This window comes from Netta rufina (genome assembly GCF_964035555.1).
Source record: "Netta rufina genome assembly, chromosome: 1".
Taxonomy (NCBI): domain Eukaryota; kingdom Metazoa; phylum Chordata; class Aves; order Anseriformes; family Anatidae; genus Netta; species Netta rufina.
Genome location: NC_140123.1, coordinates 97,050,868 through 97,069,095, shown reverse-complemented (window position 1 = coordinate 97,069,095; position 18,228 = coordinate 97,050,868). Strand labels below are relative to the sequence as shown.

The window sequence follows — 18,228 nt, the reverse complement described above, 5'->3', positions numbered from 1 at the left end:
TCCACCAGAGCCACGTGCTCCTTCTTCATTTATTAAAGTTAATTTCTGTCTTTGACATCCGACTTGCTGTGACAGTAGAGATTGCAGACCCTGGGTGATGCTCCTGCTGCAAATCAACTTTTCCTGTCTACCCTAAAGCTTTTTTCTCTCAGATTTAACAATTATTCTTTCTGCAGCTTTCTCCAAATACCAGCCCACCAGTAAGTATAGAAATCTCTCCACCTGAGTAAAATTACCACACACTGATGCAAGCCCTCAGACTATTTTCTGTGCACCTTGTAAAAGGAGTTGGTCTCTGAGTGCTAAAGTTTTTACCTATGCTAGCATAAAGCCTAAAATATGCTTACCCGTTGACAAATAGCACCCACTTTGGTCATTTCCAGTTCCTCCTCCGATTCTTCTAGGAAAGGATGGATTTGGTGGGAGGTATGAAGGTGAATAAGAAATGAGGACCCAAGAAGAGCCTGCCCAGGGCACTTTAAATGTTGTGGTGAAAGAAATTAAATATTTGGATGGAGGGTTCTGCTCTATGGGAAAGCCACTGCTGGCCTCAGGTGGAGAAAAGAGGAAAAGAAGATGAAAAGCAAACAGCTGTTCTCTCTCCTGAGAAACTTTATCTCTCTAGAACTGTCAGAAAACTGTAATTACCTGGTTTGGGTTGTTCCTAATGGGTTCTAAAATCATTATACTACAGCTTGCAGAAAGCTATTAGGAGAGTATATTTAGTTGTGTTTTGTAGCCAATTAAACTAAGCAGTACTGTCTTAAATATAGGAAGATTTTGAGATTTTGTTTTATTTTGCTGTCAGGAAAGCATAGAGCAGTTTTTTTTGTTTGTTTGTTTTTTTTACCTTCACTGTAGTAGAACCACATCTCTGAGGAAATCTCTTCAGAAAGTCTCCCTCCTTTCTCCTCACCTGTTGAAGTAAGCAAACCCAAGTTTGCAGGTGGTGGTGTGAGTCAGCACCAGCCGACACCAGGGATGCCCACAGACCCAGGGCTGAAATGCAAAGAGTATGTTTATGTTACCTGGGCAGCCACAGGGGATCCCCAAAGCAGCACCTGGGCAGAGGTGCACACCCAGGGATGAAGGCACCGCTAAACTCAGCCCATGCTAGAGGATCACAGGCCTACTACTGACGTCTATTTATGTATCAAGGGTTCACACAGGCGTAGTTTACCACTGTGCTTTGATCTCTGTCCCAAGGCAGGGAGCTCAAGCATGTCCGACAGGGTCTCTGAGTCTACCAAACACCCGTGTTATCTGTATGTGGATGCGCTGCTTGTCAAACACACAGGATTAACAGCAGTAGGTATGAGATGTGTTTTCCTACTCTCCAGGCTTTGTCATCACAGCTGCAAGGTTCACTTGAGCATGTTTTCAATCCTCCTCACCAGTTTGCAGGTCTCATCCCATCCTCTTCTGCTTTTAACCCACTCCTCCCCACTGTTGCTATTCAATTTGAAGAGTCTTAGGATGTGTAGTAAAAAAGGCCTACGGAAACACAGGCATGGTTAACTGACACTTTAGGTATGCATAACCTTTTGTGCAGCTTTAAGTAGTATTGAGGTTTGCATTAAGATCTACTAGCAAATAGCTGCGCCTGACCCCATTTTCATGGGATTCTTTCACAATCTGGTTTTGTAATGTTCAATTATGTTTACATGTTTTTCAGCTGTTTGAAATTGTTTTTCATTTTGTTCAAAATCACAGTCAACATAAAAATCAACTTAAAATGGCAAGTTTGTTGCCGCAAGAATTACCAAAGTATAAGCAAATAAAATTATTACCAAAATTATAGCAAAATTATTTGCTATTACCGAAGCAAATAAATATGTATGTCCTAAAAACCAGCAACAAGGGAGATTTGCCTCTCTGTTCATACAATAAGCAAACCTGAGTTTTTATATGTTCACAATCATATAAAGATGTATTAACTAAATGGGGATAACATTCAAGCAATTTAATTAAGCACTAATTCTTTATTAAAACACTGTGAACAGCAAGATTTATTTTAAATCCACCTTTACTAGTACAATATATAAAATACACCATGAAAATTATTGCTGCATTATGTTGGTCCAGTGCCAAGATGACGAAAAATGTGATTTGTATAAAAACAAAATTAATTTCAGAAACCTGATCAATATATACAGATTGTAGTTGTAGTAAAAAGAAATGTTGTTAAGAGCTTACAAGGAAGTTAATTATTTCATAACATTAGGAATGCCACATATCTTTTGAGTGTTTACCAGTATAAGGAATTCCTATCTTCTTTAGTTTTCTTTATCTTGTTATTCCAGCCTCTGCAACCATTTCAGAAAAGGCACCCTTCCGTTGTAACAAATTATTTGGTGTATCATATTCTAGAATCCTTCCTGCATCCAGAACAAGCACTCTACAATATGAAAGCATGAAGATTACAGGAGAAAAAAAAAGTGCTATTCAACCATATTTTCCAGCCCTACAACAAATACATATTAACTGAAACTCTCATTTGCAAGAAGTATCATTGCACTAGGTAACTCATTGGTTTCTCAAGCTAGGAATGCCTATATTAAGAAATCCTTTTGAAAAGAGAATGTTTGCCTGTTTGGTTTAAAGAAAAAGAAAAAAAAAAGTTGGTAAAAATTCTACAGTGTACTCCCTTTTTTTTTCTAGAGAAGTGGTCACAACAGTAGCTTATACATGCATTTAATTAGGAAAAAAAATCATTCTGTAATTACAGTGGGGAAGCAGAACACAATCAATATTTAATTAATATTGACAGCAAGTCTTTTGTGATACCTTAGTATCAGTACAATCCAAGGTAAAAAGTGCTAGAGTAAAATTTTGTAGGTCTGAAGACATGTAATTAAAAAAAGACATCTCTTTTTAAAATGGCATATCAAAACTTACCTCTCTGAATCCATGACTGTGTGTAACCTGTGTGCTATAGTTAATATTGTGCAGTTATAAAATTCTCTTTTGATAGTGGACTGCACCAAGTTATCTGTTTCCATGTCAACAGAAGCTGTTGCTTCATCGAGGATCAGGATCTTTGCCTTTCGTAGCAAAACACGAGCCAGACAGACCAGCTGTCTCTGGCCAATACTGTTAAAAATACAGTTGAGAAGGTCAGGTCAGGCACTTCGAGGAAGGGGAGATGGATGTTTCCTCACTACTTATCCCCAGACATTGGAGCAGATACCATGGACATAAAGCTGGAACTAGCATGGAGCCTATCTGTTCTGTCGTCCTCAACAACACTGGAGAAACATTTTCTCCTTCTTTTGGAAGTTTTGGCAAGTAGTAGCTCAGGTGCAACTTTTAAAGCTAGTCTTGCCCTAAACTTTGATACTCGTATCATACTGGGTACTTTGAATAGGCTGGATTGAATGCTGAACCACTTAATGTTCAAAGTAGAAGTTTGGATATTGCTGTATGTTACTGCTGGTGTGTGCCTTCTAGATATATATAAAAAAAAAAAAAAAAAGACCCATCCTAAAAAATCAAGTTAATTGTCAATACGTTCCATTTAAATTATGGCCTGCCCCTTTGCTGCTGGAAGTTTCACTATTTGTCTCAGAGTCCTTCTATTTCTAGTATCACTTCTTGTAGATACCTGTGGTGGGATCTACAACAAAAAAAATAGTTTCTTTGCCTAAGCAAATAAAGCAAATGGTCAAGCTCTCTGCAGTTTTGCCTTTTTTTTTTTTTTAAATGAATGGATCCTTTTCTATCTAAATCTAACTTGGTGGTGTACGAAGCCCCTGTCCCTTTGCACCCATTCATATAATTGAGCTGAAGTCTACCTCCTCTGCTTCCCTCCAGCACAGGCCCTAAGACTTCATACAGTTGTGACCAGCTGGTCGCCTCAAGAAAACCCTTACTACTTGAACAATTCTACACTAAAATTACTAAATTGTAATTTTTGAACTGATAATTTCTGTAGTAAATTGTCCATAAGGAAAACAGAGTTTTACAAGATCAGTAAATAACTACAACAGCACTTGCTTATTTATATACCTGAGGTTTTCACCACCTTCTGAAATCTCATGAAGGAGCTTCTTTGGGAGCGACTCAACAAAACCCTTTAAGTGACACAGTTCCAGTGCCTCCCACAGTTCAATATCAGAGTGTTTTCCAAGTGGATCCAAGTTTGACTGCAGTGTCCCAGAAAACAAGACGGGGTCCTAAATAATAGCAAAATTTGAGCGCACTGTTCCAACAAAAACCTAAAAGAGCGTGCTGCATCCTGACATTAACATTGGAAACTGGCACAAATAACTTCGGAAAAGAAGCTTTGTGAGGGAAATTGTAATGTTTTAAAGTTGATGGATGGAAATACAAAATCATGTTGGGTCTCAGCATGCTAAGCTCTATATTAATATAAAGAGCAACAGATTTCATATGCATACTCTGTGTTACTCATTCAATGGCTGAGGACCTGCTCAGCATCTGGCAACTGAAACAACGTATGAAAATATTAGCATTGTTGGGTTTGTTAAGCACTGGATACTACATTCATGAACACAATTAAGAAAAATGTGAAGGCCATGTTTTTAAGTGAAATTTTCTTAGTTTCCCTGTAGAAAAGGTCAAGTATTTAGCAATGAGAACAAAAGCAATTATTGCATGAATGTACATTCACTAGTTTCTGTGCACTGAATATGTCAGGGGATGTCTGGAAACATAAATGTAGACTAGAAGATGCCAGGAAAGCACAACTGAGGGTATGAGTTACCTCCAGTACTCCATAATTACTGAATGCTTGTCTCTACAGTCTTAATCAAGTCTGAAACTTTTCTGGGTGCACACAAAAGCCTTTTTCTTAAAAGGCAAAGATAAGTACTATATATATACATATATATATATAAGTACATGCGAATAGCTGCACAGATTTATAAACAGAACTGGTGTTTTTAGAGGCAGCAGACATGTAGAGTTAAGTGCAGTCGATGCATTGTAACCCAATAGGTAGATTGCAAAAAGGCCAACAACATTCACTAGCAAGTTACACGCAAGCAGAACAGCGATACCTTTGAGAGCTAAGTGGCCAAAAAGAACTGTTACAGTGGTATGAGGTCTTGTGCATATTCTTCAAACAAGCAAACAAAATACAACCTGAAATATCTTGTTAGTAAAAAAAATAGTAATTATTATTATTATTATTAATATTATTATTATTATTATTAATAATAATAATAATAATAAAAGCCACAGTCATCTCTAAAACATGTCTCACCTGTGGAATAATGTTAAGATTTCTGCGTAGGTCATGGAGTCCAATAGTTGAGATATCAATTCCATCTATAATTATTTTGCCTCCAGATCCCTCTAGAATTCTAAATAAGGAATTTGTGAGAGTTGATTTACCAGCTCCTGTTCTTCCAACAATTCCAATCTGAAATGGAAAGATTTCTGATAAAGATTATAACTTTCTATGCTGTGCATTGTATACGAAAAGTGACTAGCAAATTCAGTTTTAACTTCCAGTACAAAACTTCAGTTTCTTTTACCAACAAGCAATATTCTAAGTGGATAAAACTGTTTGAAACTCACTTCCTGAACACCTGACTCACAATCCAGCCTATGCCTGGTTCAGTGGGAAGTGTTTCCTTATCCCTCACCTTCTGTTTAGCATTCCTCAGCTCAAACCAATGACTCAAAACTACCTCATTCCCAAACCAGAGCTGATTAGCACCAATCTGGCAGCACATTTTTCTACATAAATATTCAGCACAGTAGGCAAGAGTTTTAATTTCAAATTTGGATCTTCCTTAAAACTGCCAAATTCAATTGGAAAATCTAATTGTGAATGTGATTATTCATTTTTCTTAGAGTAATGCTCTCCTCAGAAGGTTCACATCAGGATCACCTACTCAAGAAAGCATCTTTTCATACAAGCACTGAAACAGCATGGAACCAAATGAGTCGATCTTCCTTTATCTAACTCAACTAAACTGCCTTACTCTAATACTATGTAGCACTGATGGGCTGCCACTCTCATGAATAGCATCAGTTGCCCATGATGATTTCACTGTCTTCACCACCTCTGCAGCCACTAAGGCTTGGAAAAAGATCTAGAACTGTTCCAGACTAATCTTAAAAACAAGCAACATATCAGCATATAATAAAATAGCATAAGCTCTAGAAGTGTTTTTAACTGTAGTATTTTTCCACTATGCATTTTTTTTTCCAAGTGAATAAAAGTTAAACAAACATTTATCTCAGATTTAAACCATTTTTTCCCAAAATATGGAGGGAGGGACAGGGAATAAAACATCATTTCAGTTTCCTACAGAGATAAGAAGTAGGAGAAGAGTACTTTTCCCTTTTTCATGCGTTATTTCTTTAGTGTCTTGTCTACTTAACATTTCCCCTGTTCAACATAATCTTGCTGTATGTAGTACTGGAGTCTCTTCATATGAAATATTTTTGAAGTAGGAAGTTCAGAAACAGACATTTGTACTTTGGATTTTTTTCTTGTTGTATACAATACCTTCTCTTTACTCCGTGTCTGAAAAGAGATGTCATCCAGGGCTAAATCAAGATCCTTCCTGTACTGAGCTTTGTAGTTAACAAACTGTATTATTCCTCTATCAGGCCACCCTACTGGTGGCCTTTTTGATGTTATCCATGGTTCCTGGAATTAAAACCACTGTAATTTCAGTTTATGACAGTAAATGTGTCACAAGTCAATGAAAACAGTAGAAAAATTATATACATCTCTAGAAATCCCAATAGCTTTATGATAGTTCCAATGTGATATAAGGGAAGGAAAAATTTCTTTAACAGATGCTGGGCAGCAACAACATTCCAACTTTTTTGTTTTTTCTTTTTTTGTTTTGTTTTGTTTTTATCATACGCACTCATTTTAAAGTTTAACTGCATAGTTGCTAATAGTCTATGATCTGTTCCATCATTTGACAGGAATTCAATCTGATGCCTAATTTCCCAGATATTTCAAACATATATTTAATGAGAAACATTTTCTTTTAAGGAATAAGAGAGAACAGAGGCGTGAACAAAGGTGAAGATGCAGAAACAGGGAAGGATAAAAGAAAATGAAGACCTAGAAGACAGACTTATTTCTAAGACAGACCAAGGCTCTTATTTCTCCAATATGGGTGCCACTTTCAGAAAAGTACAATAACCAAGGCCAATTGCTTTGAAAAACAAAAGCCTCTCCAGTCATGAGGTGAATAACAGTGAGAGATCTGGAATGTCTCTTCCTTGTCTGTCCCTCTTAAAATGCTCCTTGTGGTTGTACATAGCATAAAACATTGACTTGAGATGCAGTTCCATTAGTCTTACTATAAAATCTACTACTAAGAAGGATGCCAAGAAATTTATTGGTCAAAATAAAAATAATAAAGCTGCTATGACTATAATGTATAATGTGTATTTATTAATACACATTTTTATTACATATATTTATATATATTATATATATATTATATATAAATATATGTATATATAATATATAATTATATATATTTTTTAATTATGTGTTTTTATATTATTAGTGTAATAAAAATATGTGTATTAATGTAAAAAAAACTACAAAGTATGTAATGACAAATTATAATCTGATATTACCATTCACCAATATTAAATTCAATGTAAGGTATTTTGTATGCACACAAATTAAATATTTATTTACCATTCCAATGAGAGTGCTCACCTCTTTGTCCATGTTTGCATATTCACAAACTCTTTCAATTGAAACTGCATTGGTCTCGATTTCACATGCTTTACGCACCCAAAAATTGAGACTCTGAATTATCTGGGGAACAAAATTGCATTGTAGAATGTAAAAAAATAACTATACTATAATACAATGCAGTGATTTCAAAATTTAATCCCAATTGAATAATTTCCTAGGCTGGATGCCCAACCACAGAAGCCAGGAAGTATACAGAAAATAGTGGCATGCCAAAGGAATTATCACTTCGAAAATCACTGATCTGAACGTTCCTATGAGTACTTCCTGTCTGCTGTCAGACTGCCCAATGGCTACAGTAATTTTCACTAACATAACAGCTCCAGAGATCTGAAACTATTTCAAGATCAACAGAAAGTGCACAGTAACTGCATAATATGTTGAAAGAAAAATACATATGGCTCATATTGTGGGTACATTATCGCACAATTTCCTAGATAAAGTAAGCCAGCAACATGGAGCGAAGAATCTATAGTGGAGATACATATCTGGTCTATCGTGCACGCCAAATTTGTTGTCTTCAAACATGGGGAATACTTCTGCAGACCAAATTGGTACCAATTCTATATAACAGAGTAGGTAACAATTCTGTCACCAGATACTCCCAATTCTATAGGAAGAAAAAGTAAGCCAAAAGATGTATTTATTTATTTATTTTAGATTTAACTGTTTTGAGATGCCTTATGTAACTAAATAGAGAATGGTGTCAATTTGGCATCAGGTGAAAGTGAAACACTGCAGTACCTGTCACTGAATAATCTTCTTTATGTCATCATATACTCAGTGATGATAGAGACAGAACAACAGACAACAGAACTCTTGTGAATTGGGCACAATGTGGATGATGGTTAATTTATTCTCTCTCCCTCTCTCTCTCATTTAATATCTGTCAGCTGTGTGTCTGAAGCACTTAAAACAGTGAGAATCTGGACTCCAGTAGGGTCCCAAGCATCATAAGATTAAAGATGCTTAGTTTGAATATATATAATTCTTAAGGTTTATTTTAACTAGCAACTTATCAGTTTACCTTACTACAGGACAAATTCCTAATGTAGCTCTCACATATTATTTTCACAAGCACAGTGCAAAAAGTAAATGATTTTAACAAGCTGTGAAGTAAGCATTCCCACACAATATTCAGTAAGTGAGCAAAAACAAGAAATCAAATATGAAATATATTTGAAAATCACTAGGCTTCTTATTCTTGGTGGTTTAACAACACTTAAAAGTAAGCCATATATAGTTGATTTGATTTTAAAATATTCTTTAATAAATATGATTTAATCTAAATTCAGAAATGGAAAAATAATTAATGTGAAGCTTCCCAGAATTAATAGGAAGTAAAGGAAAGCTCTGTTCTGCTCACGGCTTTAGTTTTCCTGTTGCCACCGTATACATTCATCTACTCAACTTCATTGTGTTATTTCCTTTTCATATGCAATGTGACAGCAGGTAAAAAAAAAAAAAAAAAAAAACACAACAAAACAACAAAACACTTACATTTAGAGCATATGATATTGATAAACCCACTGTAGAAGAACTCACTGTATTTCCAGCCAGTACTACAAACAGTGCAGCAAAGAACACCATTAAATTGCCTAGAAATTCAAGCCTGACAGACAGCCACCTGCAGTAATCAAGGCAAAGGAAAAAAGTGAATTACCTATAGATTTCTTTTAGCAGTGTAGTGAACATAGTCTCTCAACCTGCTTTGGAGAACAGGTAAGTACCACCATTCCCATTTTACAGATGGACTGGGAAGGGAATATGATGTAACATTGAGTAACACAGCTAAGAAAAGATGCAGTCTCTCCACTAATGCCTAGTGTTCTCTTCACTACTTACATGACTTTCCTACTCTTCTTATCTGGAATAGATTCAGGTATATGAGTGAAAACTAGAAAAGTGAATCTCCTTGCTGATCTCTACCTGGAACTGAATCACAAAAGAGGGAGGTGAACTGCACTTATTTCCTTAAAAACAAGGATTCCACTCTCAGAATCAACTTGCGCTCTAGGTTTAGACCAGCTTTCTACCACGTGAACTACTGAAATATAAATTAGATTTGTTCATATTCTTGTAAGAAGCTTGTAGGCTTGTTGTACATAGCAACTGTTACAGTTGCAATGTAGTTAGTACACAGTCCATGCCCATGACCTATCAGTAAACTTTTTGTTGTGGTGGTGGTTTTGGAAACATTCTCATCCTAGACAAAACATACATTTTTATTAATTTTTTTTTTTTTATAAACCTGCTAGTTTCTGGGACATAAAGAAGAAATCATCCTAGCGCTTGAACAAAATCTCTGCATTCGTTACAAAGAGTGCTGGATAAATTGCTCTTATCCTTTGTTTTTTTTCAAGTGAGTTTACTCTGACTAAAGGTACCACATAGCTGTGGAATTCTGCATGCAAAGGTCTCAGTCAGAGATGCATAACTGCTGTAAAGTACCTGTTTGAGATGACATTGTTGTAGAAGTAAACTAAATTCTCATACACAACATCATAGTTTTTTCTAATGAATCTCTCCTGGTGGCCAAATGCTCTAATTGTTGATCTTCCTAGGACAGTCGCACTGAAGTGGGAGATGACTGGAGAATGTGACGCTCCTGCTAGACGTCGAATTTGTCGTGAACTTGCTATGTAATATCGCTAACAAAATAGTACAGAAAAAAAAAAAGATCTTAAGTTGCTACCATTTCTTTTACATAATTTTGCATTATCTTACAGTATTTGAATTATTTGCCATATTTAGTTCCAGTTCTTTTAAATCTGTTAAATAGTTCCTGTAAATTTTGAATATGAAGAAGTTGAAAATCTCTACATAGGAAAACAATCTGTGTCTTCAGACACACCAACACTGTAATGCCAACGTAACTGCAACCTATATTACTGGGCAGACAGATGTAAAAGAACATTATTTCCAAATTCTATAGAAAATGTGCTATACTACAAGAGGTATGTAGCAACCAACTAAAATTTCTATTTTATATTATTTCTTTAATGTAATAATGTCTGTATTTAAATTTCTTAGCAGAGACTGAATCCAGGCACTCTTTTCATTCATCTATATTGTTATTTTAAAAATCTTTAAGGTCTTAATTACATACTGTACTTTAAACATCAAGAAGCAGGAATATAAACATTAGTCTTTCTGAAGCTTTATCTTTTGGCTTCTTAGTAGCATAAGTGACACTTCTACCAAAAAATATCACATGTAGTTTAGGTATCATTCTATTTTTACGTATACTGTCCAGGGTTATTCTTCAGCTTTCAGCTTTCTCTTTAACATACGCTCATTTTTTCAGGTAATTTCATCAATTTCTTACTGGGAGCTACATCAATACTGTATCTTGCTAAGAAAGGCAAAACATAAGAAAAATATAAATTTTTAAAAGCTCACAAGTATTACAGGATATATTCAAGAAGTGTACTCATTTCCTTCTCAGAAGCACAAAGATTTTTTTTTTTTTCTGAAAGCAAGTTCAGATTTATTCTATAGATTTTTTTTTCCACTTAACGTAATAATCTAAGTCAGTATCCTGATTGCTTTTAACATTTTATGCACAGACATTTAGAAATCCTTATGAAACTTAATGAACTTACTTGGATAGTAAAATACAAGTATCCCAGGGGAATAACTGCCACTATGAATAGTGGTGAGGCGAATGTGATAACTAGAATGGTTCCAATAACATCCAGTGTACAGTTCAGCCAAGTTCGTAAGTAGTAATGGAAACGTACGTCTACTATAAATAAATCCTGGAACAATTCATAGAAGAATCAAGATTTTATGAGTACACTGCAGACTTCAAGAAACCATCCTTTAAAACCAGAATCAAACTAAAACATCCTCAATAAAAGTTGGTAGGATTTCCCCCCACCCGATTACATCCTAATGAAATTTATTCATACATCATTATTTTTTGCCTAAAAGTGAAGTAGATAGAGTACTCGTGTCAGAGAACAGACACAGGGTGCATGAAGTCAAGAAGTGACCGCTCTTGCTATTTTGCTACTTGCTTCTATTTAGCTTATGTAAAGCATTTCAGACTGGAAATCAGGCCATGAGTTCAAATCCTAACTCTTCTATGTACTCCTGTTAATAGTTCTAATGTGTACTGAAATATCATTAATCTCTTACTGTATACATTAAAGCTTTTTCAAATCCAGTTTATAACAAAATGCTACAAAAGACTAGGGGCTTGACTGACATCTACATCAATTGATATTTTAGTGTATTACACAACCAGCCTTAGTCTTGTCTAAAAAATACAGCCTTTTACAGCTACTGTACTTGAAGTAATCTGCAACGTGTTGCAACAATCTAGTTATGACAAGACTCAGAAGTATTAAAGTCATAGTAAATAACATCTGTTTGTGTATTAGAGGTTTCAGCTCAAGTCAAAGCTCTACAAAAATGGAAAACACATTTACTGTAAGTCTATATACCCCAGAGAATGTGAATTTGATTTATTAATTGTTTTTGGCAATATCATTTGATTCTGATTTGCAATAAAATATCAAACAGCTTATATTATAAATAATAATAAGTAAAAAAAACAACAGATCATGTTTAGGTCTGAAAAACTTGTTACTCTGCAAGAATAGTGTTTGATGAATGGCCTCCTAATGATTGTGGATAAGGTCCATGCAACTTTTGCTAATAATAAGTTTTGCTAATTTTTTTTAAGAATATAGCCAGAGACAGTTCCACCATTCTTATGCACTGAAGCAGCTTTCAACTGCTAGGCAATGTATTCATTTATTTTGATATCTTTCATTTTTCAACAACACTAACTGGGATTATATGTGTAGTCACTCAAGCTTCATTTTCTTAAAACAGAAAATACATCAGTTTTCCCTTTACCTTTGTGAATCTATTGATGATCTGACCTACAGGATTAGTTTCAAAATGCTGAAGAGGAAGGTGCAATACGCTGTCTAACAGCTGGTGATGTAACTCCTGAGAAGCACAAAGGGAGCCCCTGGTGAGCACATAAGCACCACAGCAAACAAGAAGACCTTGGAAACGGATAAATTAAAAGACAGTATGAATGGTATGCGAGGAAGAGGAAATGGAGATTATTTCCATCCCTGTTTTCTACCATGGTGACCAATCCACACTTCATATATTAATTTTTTACAATTTGATGTATTTGCATTTTGTTGATACTTCTTACAAAGTGGTAAAATGTATGTCCTTCCTGCAATTATGTCTCAAACAAGCATGCCTCTCTCACTGAGATGCTAGCATAACTTCACTAGGTTACACCTGGATGCTACTGAGCTCACACAAGTATCATAAAATTAAATAGCATTTTCTTCTACATTGCTGTATCTCTCTTCTACTATTCCTCTCCCAGGTTAAACAATTAGACTGTTGCACATAATTCTGTTTATGAAACAACCAGCATTATTTCTTTAGTAATAAACATGTAGGTAGATCATTGTCAGGAAATGGTGGGAAAACAGTCATAAATGTTCGTGCTTACCTTGTAAGAATCCCAAAAGCCCATAAATACCGAGTTTGTAGTTTTGTGACTGTTTCCATTCTGTGAAATCACTAGCTTTTGCTGTCTCTGCAGTCCAGGTGCTAAGCCACAGATTTTGTCCGATGGCTAGTGCATTTTGTCCTACATAAGCAGCTATGGTCAGCCACATCCATCGCCAGCTGAAGGCTTGGAGATATTTTAAAACAACTGACAGCTTCATCTAAATAATAATAAAAAAAAAAGGAATTAATGGTAAGAAGAATACAAGGAGTTACTCTTAAAATCAAAACCATTGTTGAAGGCAAATACACATTATACAATGGGAACTGAATACATTAAATTCAGATTAAGTCTACAGAAGTTCTTAATTAAATCTGATAACTAAGGTATGTAAAAGCATACTGTAAAAAGGTTTTGTCTGACTTTGCATTCTGATTTTTAATCATACATATCCTAGGCAACCTTGTTGTGACACTTACCAGTGTCACAAGAAAATCTTTGATATGCAGACACTATCAAACAAACAAACAAATTAAAAATCACAACCACCACTAACAACAACGAAAACAGGAAATAAACAAACAAACAAAAAACTGAGTATGCAATACCTGTGCAGCTTGTTTAAAGCAAATATTATTCCATTGTTGGAGCTAGAAACTTTAGAATCGACACCATGGGCTATTGTAGCCAAATGAATTACTCTTAAATTACTCTGTGAATTAGTGACAGCAGGATAAAGTTCCCATCCTTAGTATAGATGAGGATTAATGGGGAGAAATTCAGTTAGGCCACTTGAAAGGGTGAACTGATAACAGCAGAAAAATAGTAAATTCTTCGATTTTCTTACAAGGTCCAGAGGGAAATGAGCTCTGTTTAGCACAAACTCTTCTGTCTTCCTTCTGCAAACTCCTTTTTGTTCTTGTTCTGTTTGTTTGTTTCCCCAGGTGCTTATCTCTAACTCTTCCTGGAAACTCAGTCTTCCTCCACATTCTCATTCTTATTTTAACTTACCTCTTGGTTCCCTGGAACTTTTGATCTTCCCCACATTCTATTTCACTTGTTCTTTTGCCTCTCCCTAGCAACTGGAAATTTTTTTTAATGGGGAATGCAGAAAGTGCAGTTCTAAAATAAAACAATACTGCAGCAGTATTACCATGCAAAATTTCTAGTTTCTGCTCCAGCATACAGATATTTAAACTTCCTAAAGTTGAGACAGATTATTTTCCTAATGGGGATACAAGCTTTTTTAATATTCTTCTTTCTGAAATACATAAATCAGACTGAACCAAGATGTAAAATTAAAATGCAGCCTATAGCAGATAATAAAAATAGGAAATATCAAGCTAAACACTTAAAATCTGGTAAAAAATGTAAGATACATTTTAAAATTAGCAAATTTGTATCTTATTTTAAAAAAAGAGGTCAGGCAAGCTTAACAAGAAACAGAAAAGTGGAACTGAAAAACAATACATATTTTTATGCACAAAAAAAAACAACTCTCAAACAAAAAAATACTAAAGTTTTTTCTATTATTGATACTTACACCACCAGTAGCAACTTTTTCTTTATTGTTTGTGAGAATTTTCCACTGATCAAAAGAAGAACTGCAAACAAGAAGAACAATGTCAAGTCTTGTGAATCATACAAAGAGTACATCCATTTATGTCTAAGCAGAAATATATACTATGAAATCTTGTTGTTTTTTTTTTCTTATGGAGATATGGAACTGCCCTCTGATGTTCTATTTTTCTGTTAGAATAACTTTATGGTCAGAAGACAGTACCAGGTCTGGCCTTTTCATTTCTTGTATCGTTATATGTAGGTAAAACTCAGCTTGCCCTGACTGACTCTGCAGCTAGAAATTTAAGATTGTCCTTTTCTGAAGCATGCAACTTGGGTCTCAATCCTTGTGCAGGCCAAGGAAAAGGTCTTGCTATTTGCCTTATCCATTTCTATTACTTCTGGACCAAGGTGGTTAGGCTTAGGTGACCTGCATTGTCCGAATTTTTACGTGGAGATGTGCCACTATAGTGCATTACAAAGTTCATCCCCCTACTTGCGGGATCAGAAGTTTTCTTAAAGGTGGAAAAAGAAAAATTAACGTTACAGGGGAAAAACAAAGAACATAAGCAGCTTGTTAATACATCAGGAAGTCAAGCTGCTGTGAGGGAATTGTGGGTGCAACCACAACAGAAACTTCTGAAACTCCCCTTTGCTCCCAATTAATACGCTTTGATTTACAAAGAGAAGCAGCCCACGAACCAGATCCCTTGAACTCATGTACATCAGTACGTGTAATAATAAAATAATCTAGTACATTAACTATACTTCTTTTGCATACAACTAAACCAGAAGATGAGCTCCAGATACATACTATGTAGTCAACTGCTAAGGGCATTCAGTCTTAACCCATGTTTACACAGTGGAATATCACCACAGCCTTCAGCATAAGCACTTAGGGTTGCTCTGGCATTGTATCAAATAGGCAATGGCTACTGCTTTTTTATACTTACTGTTTGAGTTTCCTCAATTCTCTTTGTTTCAGACTTCTCTCTAGTTGGCACTCTTCTTTTGAAGAAATCACTGTAACAGCAAAAAATAGAAAAATATTTTCAGTCATTATACCATGAGTGTATGGGTACAGTGAAAGAACTTAGAAATAAAAAGTGGACAAAGTGATGAACAGGCGTATTTTAAATTATGAATTGTGTAAGTTACTTTAATCTTGATACAGCTACTACACTAGACAGAGACATTTATGACCAAATACTAGAAGAGCAACATAAAGTAAATCTTCTTCCCAATGTGGAAGAAGTTGGAAAGCATATTTAATATATATATATATTTTGTAATATTATGTATTGAGTGTACATGGCAAGGTTTCGGTAACAGTGGAGCTGAAGAGGTGGCCTCTGTGAGCAGAGCCCAGCAGCTGCCCCATGTCAGACCAGGGCCAGTTCCAGCCAGCTCCTAAAGGGACCCATCAGTGGTGAGAGCTGAGCTGGGGAGTAATGCTGGGTAGGCCTCTGGCACAGCAGATTTAAGGAAGGGGAAAATAAACTGCTGCCCAACAGCAGCTGGGTGAGAGAGGAGAACCAGCCCTGCAGCACCCGGGGTCACTGCAGCAGCAGGGCAGGAGGTGCTCCAGGCAGGGAGCAGCAGTTCCCCTGTGGCCTGTGGAGAGGCCCCTGGTGGAGCAGGCTGTCCCCCTGCAGCCCATGGGTCCCACATGGAGCAGATCTCCACGCTGCAGCCCGTGGAGGAGCCCCCAGTGGAGCAGGTGGATGTGGCCTGCAGGAGGCTGCGGCCTCCTGCTCTTTTCATTTGAGGAGATGAAGTGAGAGAGCAGTTGTGGTGGAGTTCAGCTGCATAGCAGGGTAAAACCACCACACACTATAGTTTGCTTGACTGTATGAAAGGAGGAACTCAGAAACAGCAGTACTTAAGAAATACTGTCTAAACCTTCATAAAGGAAGCACTATTCTGTATTTTCTGCTATGGTATCTTCACTGAAGCAGAAGTAACTATACTAGCAGACAAACTTTGCAGAGTCCCTTTGGAATTCTGTTCTTACTGAAAATACAATTTTATAACTCCCTACAATATTAATACTAGTGTTTATCTCAAAATAGTCTGGCATCTTAGCTGGAAAACTGAACTCTGTTCTTTGTGTGTTAATTACATGAAACAACAATTTTTCAGAAATTGATTTTTTCTTTTTTCATACTTGATGTAATTTAAGTCAACAGACCTTTTAAGACAGTTATGATTTCTACATCCATCTATCCTGCTGCATGTACCTCTGTTGTATAATTTTGTATCACAACACACTGTGTATTGTTTCTCCTCCTTGTTACCTCGGCTCCCCTTCCCTTGAATCATTACTCATCCTTCATGAATAATGCATGTTCCCTCACACCATGAGCCCTACAGCTAACTCAAGACTGTCCTTTTGCAAGTTTGTGGTTCTGTTTTTCCCCTCCTCCACATCAACCCCCAGCAAATATTTGAGAGTGCTTGCTTCAGTGTAGGGCCTGAATTAATAAGTTCACCTGACTGTGCTGTGTGCTACAAACTCAAATTAGAGTCACTACGTTAAATGGAAAGCAGCACTACAACCATCTGCAGGCACTTATCTGTTAAGAGTCTTCTTCCGTATTATGTGGAGATGTATTCTCTCAAAATTAAATATTCACAATTCATCTCCTTCTAAAGTACGTGACGAAATCAAGTCAAACAGTCTGCATTGAATATGTACTTATTTATTTTCCACAGCTCAATGAAGAGCACACATGAAACAGCTCAGGTAAAGAAGTGAGTCCCAATCCAAGCAGATAGTTTGTAGGTATGCTTTTTCAAGGTACTATGCCATTTTTGTTTAGTTTGCTGGAAGTATCTTTTAAGTCGTCCCCCTGTACTCAGCTCTGGTGAGGCCGCACCTCGAGTACTGTGTTCAGTTTTGGGCCCCTCGCTACAGGAAGGACATGGAGGTGCTTGAGCGGGTGCAGAGAAGGGCGACGAAGCTGGTGAGGGGCCTGGAGAACAAGTCCTACGAGGAGCGGCTGAGGGAGCTGGGCTTGTTCAGCCTGGAGAAGAGGAGGCTCAGGGGTGACCTTATCGCTCTTTTTAGGTACCTCAAGGGAGGCTGTAGCGAGGTGGGGGTTGGCCTGTTCTCCCACGTGCCTGGTGACAGGACGAGGGGGAATGGGCTTAAGTTGAGCCAGGGGAGTTTTAGGTTAGATGTTAGGAAGAACTTCTTCACTGAAAGGGTTGTTAGACATTGGAACAGGCTGCCCAGGGAAGTGGTGGAGTCACCATCCCTGGAAGTCTTCAAAAGACGTTTAGATGTAGAGCTTAGGGATATGGTTTAGTGGAGGGCTGTTAGCGTTAGGTTGGAGGTTGGACTCGATGACCTTGAGGTCTCTTCCAACCTAGAAATTCTGTGATTCTGTGATTCTGTGAAGAGTACGAACAGCTTCGTTTATTTTTTATCCTACAAATGGACAGTATTCTCCTATGCCTTCTG

General features: G+C 36.6%; 1 protein-coding gene across 1 annotated transcript in view; it reads right to left on the bottom strand.

Moving 5' to 3' along the window:
• Nucleotides 1-2,027: 2,027 nt before the first annotated feature.
• LOC311222318 (multidrug resistance-associated protein 1-like) overlaps nt 2,028-18,228 on the bottom strand; it is a 35,205-nt gene continuing 19,004 nt past the window's right edge. Inside the window, exons 16-28 of the mRNA XM_084306552.1 lie at nt 15,716-15,785; nt 14,746-14,806; nt 13,203-13,422; nt 12,578-12,732; nt 11,314-11,469; nt 10,160-10,359; nt 9,209-9,335; nt 7,670-7,771; nt 6,485-6,628; nt 5,228-5,386; nt 4,009-4,175; nt 2,899-3,093; nt 2,028-2,398 (exon numbers count right to left, since the gene is read on the bottom strand). Of these exons, the coding sequence (XP_084162678.1) occupies nt 2,287-2,398; nt 2,899-3,093; nt 4,009-4,175; nt 5,228-5,386; nt 6,485-6,628; nt 7,670-7,771; nt 9,209-9,335; nt 10,160-10,359; nt 11,314-11,469; nt 12,578-12,732; nt 13,203-13,422; nt 14,746-14,806; nt 15,716-15,785 (1,868 nt within the window). The 3' untranslated portion in view covers nt 2,028-2,286. The remainder of the gene's footprint in view (nt 2,399-2,898; nt 3,094-4,008; nt 4,176-5,227; nt 5,387-6,484; nt 6,629-7,669; nt 7,772-9,208; nt 9,336-10,159; nt 10,360-11,313; nt 11,470-12,577; nt 12,733-13,202; nt 13,423-14,745; nt 14,807-15,715; nt 15,786-18,228) is intronic.